The sequence below is a fragment of the Stegastes partitus genome, unplaced genomic scaffold (assembly GCF_000690725.1).
Source record: "Stegastes partitus isolate 25-593 unplaced genomic scaffold, Stegastes_partitus-1.0.2 Scaffold432, whole genome shotgun sequence".
In the NCBI taxonomy this organism is placed as follows: Eukaryota; Metazoa; Chordata; class Actinopteri; family Pomacentridae; genus Stegastes; species Stegastes partitus.
The window spans coordinates 58,893-62,550 of record NW_007578163.1 but is presented as its reverse complement, the minus strand read 5'-3'; the positions used below and the strand labels follow the sequence as shown (position 1 = coordinate 62,550).

General features: G+C 41.7%; 1 protein-coding gene across 1 annotated transcript in view; it reads left to right on the top strand.

The window, feature by feature from the left end:
* nfkb1 (nuclear factor of kappa light polypeptide gene enhancer in B-cells 1) overlaps positions 1-3,658 on the top strand; it is a 43,515-nt gene that overhangs the window by 19,956 nt on the left and 19,901 nt on the right. Inside the window, exon 6 of the mRNA XM_008286104.1 lies at positions 3,281-3,447. Within this exon, the coding sequence (XP_008284326.1) occupies positions 3,281-3,447 (167 nt within the window). The remainder of the gene's footprint in view (positions 1-3,280; positions 3,448-3,658) is intronic.

The following is a 3,658-nucleotide window of genomic DNA, read 5'->3' as shown; positions in this document are numbered from 1 at the left end:
CTCACACACACACACACACACACACACACACACACACACACACACACCTACACCTCTGCAGCGTTTCATGTCTGTTGGGAATTTCCTCCCGTGACACCCACATCTAATTACAAGGAAGTGGAGCTGCGTCACGCTCAGGAAAGGCGTTGAGTTTCAGCTCAGAGATGAAAGCTGCCGTCCAGAGGTGTAATATCTGCGTTCGCGCCCACTCTGACCCAGAAGTACTGACACGGTTTACCCTCTCGCACACGTGAAATGGAAACGTTTTTCAGCCTGATTACAGATGTTCTGACTTCTGTCTGTGTCAGAGAAACAAACGTGAGGACGGAAAATTAGTAAAATGTTGAAAATGTATTTTTCCACTCTAGTTTTTCTTTTGACATCTGGGCTTAGTGATGTTTTTATATTTATTAACCCGTTTTACTGATTTCTCTGTGATTTTTTTCCTTCAAAAAAAAAAAAGAAGCAAAATGACCGTTTCATCTACAAAAAGTCAGAAAATTAATGAAATACTTTCACGTTCAAAACCCTGTAAAAATCTGTGAAACAATGACGTTCTTCAGAGGAGTCGTAGGAGTCTTGGTGGCCACCATCGTTTGTCTCTTTCTTGTTCAGAGACTCAGTCTCTGAGGACGTCCTGCTCTAGTCAGATCTACTCATGTTCCATCGTCCTTCCATGTCTTAATGCTGGATTTAACTGGACTTCAAGAGATATTCAGTAACTTGGAAATGTTCTTGTATCGTCCCCTGACTGATGCTTCTCAACAGCCTTTTCCCAGAGTTCTTGGAGTGTTCAGTCTTCAGTCTTCATGGTGTAGTTCTATCCAGGAGTTCTGATCCACCAGTGACTGGACCTTCCAGATGCACGAGTCTTTATATTACAATCACTGACCTCAGATGATGCATTTACTGACTGTGGGACTCCCAGCATGAACTTGTCTTCAATTAGTCACTTTGAATGGGGTGGATGCTCATGCAGCCGCCTCATTCATGTTTTTTTCATTGATTCATTGACGCTAATCTGTAGAAATCTGTTGTCACTTTGACATAAAAGAGGCTTCTTGCCAAAAAAGCCAAATTAAAATATACCATAATTCAATGTTGAAAACTTCCAAGGGAGTCAGTGCTTTTCTACGGTGTTGTGCTTCACCCACCTTCACTACACGCACCTGCCAGAGTTTATGTTCTAGTCGGTCAGATTGTTTCACTGCTGGGTGTGACGAACACCGCAGATACTCGACATGTTTGAACCAGGAAGCCGTCAAGCTGCACAGCTCGCTGTGTTTCTAGGAACTGAGTTTGTCTGCCGGAGGGCCGCGAGCTGCACACAGAACCGGGAAGAGGAAGTGGGCTCGTGTTTATTTACTGCAGCAGTTGCAACGTTCCTGCAGCAACACGACTCGTGCACACGCAGAAGAAACAGGAACAACGTTTTATGATCTGGTTTCCTTTATGTGAAGCAAGGTGGTGCACTTAGATGGTGGGATAACGAGAAAATCAGCAGGAGGAACCACAGAGATGAAAGAAAGGAAAACACGTGCTACAGCTTTAATAGCTACACCCCATTAACCCTTTGAACTTTGAGCAGGTTCTGGGGATTTGAACTCACTGTCGTCAGTGTTTAGGTTAGACCTTGTAGATCCAACATGAGTTAAGATTCAGCAGCTGGATTTATTATTTCTCAGCTCAGATTTCGTTGGATTAGCAGCTGGAAGCAAGCACCAGATCATTCATATCTCATTTTAAAGCTCCCAGCAGCTGCAGCCAATATGTATTTACAGTTTTGGGAACTTGCATAAACTTGATTATCTATTAGCAGCTCCTGTTTGCTGTTTAACACCAGATCTGTGGACATCTAGCGGTCAATTACTGTGATAAAACTGGTGATTTTCAGGGAAGTTCTGCTTCTTTAAATGATTTCCAGTCAGGTTTATGGATATTTATTTGTGATCTTCTGGGACTGTGATTCACTCTAAATCTAAAAATCTGTGTTTGACATCTGTGTGCACAGATCAGAGGTGTGACCTTGATTTTTGGCACTAAAGTAAACTTCTGCTATTTCCACCTGATGTACGTTCATTTCACATTTCTCTCTGCACTTCCTTTAACAGTTAGGTCCAGTTGAATTGTATCAGGACACCCATATCAGCTTTACCTGCCAATTTACAGAAAGAAATCCTCATTTGGCCTTTTATACATAAGCTCATTATCAGTAAATTTAATAATGTGATTACATTTGTTTGCTGTCTGTGAGTTTTTTGGGTGAACTCTCATGTGTTGTGTCCATAGAGCCTCTGAACTCCTCAAAAGATTCATCATAGTTTCTTTTGTGTGAGCGAGATGATTATCCTAAATGGATTATCAGTTATTGATGACTCACTGCAACACCAGACTTATTGATGAGATGATGCTAAAGACTCTCATCAAAATCGCTTTAATCTAGATGTCACATTTAAAATTCTCCTAAAACAGTTAAATCATATTCTCCAAAAAAACTAAAGGCGACAAGAGAGACTGAAAATCACATCGACTGAATCAATAAAGTAAATGCAGCATGGCTCAGAAACAAATATACAAATAAAACTGAATTGAATTGAATGTAATTGTCTTAAATTACAAGAAAAGATTTTCTCCTTCTTCGTGGTTGTTCTGTTTCCACAGAGGTGCAGGATTTTATATTGCAGTGAAAAATGTGACGGGAGCAAGTTCAGAGGATCAAATGTCAGTTTTTAAAGGCTCAGGTCTGCAACAAACTCTGCAATAAGTGAGAGATCACCACTGAATTCATGTACAGTGTTCAGGTCAGCTTCTCACTGGGATGTTTTCTATAATACTTCAACACTTTCTGACACTTGTGGGATTTTGGATTTCTTGGACAGGAGATGAAAACGTTTCAGCTCTGTACATATCTCGATTCGTCTTTCTATAAATGCCAAAGTAAACATGACGGCATGCAGAGCTGATGCTTGGTGTTGGTGGTGGTGTGCGAGCAGTGAGTCATCTGTACCATGTGAAAGTTTCACTAAACCACAGCATAGAAACACAAAAACTCCAAAGTGCATCAGATCAACTCTCGTCTTCTGTGTTTGACTCATCAAAGAGTCAGAAATAACAATCTGTCCGATAAGACCCGATGAGGATTTTAACTAATAATCCAGCTGATCGCCTTCACCTGATGTTCTCTTCAAGCTGCTGTCACATCTGAATTTATCTCCACACAGCTGAAGTTATAAAGTCAGCTGCTCTGTCGTGTGTCTTTATGTTTATTCCTGCGTTTCAGATCTGTAACTACCAGGGTCAGGCCCGGGTGGTGGTCCAGCTGGTGACGGCGCTGACTTCCCTCCCTCAGCTTCATGCTCACAGCCTGGTGGGAAAACAGTGCGATAAAGGCATTTGCATTGCTGATCTGCAGTCCAAAGACTCCAGCATCAGGTCTGCACACATAGCAACACCAGTAGAACTCCAGTAACACCAGTAGGACTAATGTATCACCAGTAGAACTCCAGTAACACCAGTAGGACTAATGTATAACCAGTAGGACTACAGTATCACCAGTAGAACTACAGCAACAACAGTAGAACTCCGGTATCACCAGTAGAACTACAGCAACAACAGTAGAACTCCAGTAACACCAGTAGGACTAATGTATAACCAGTAG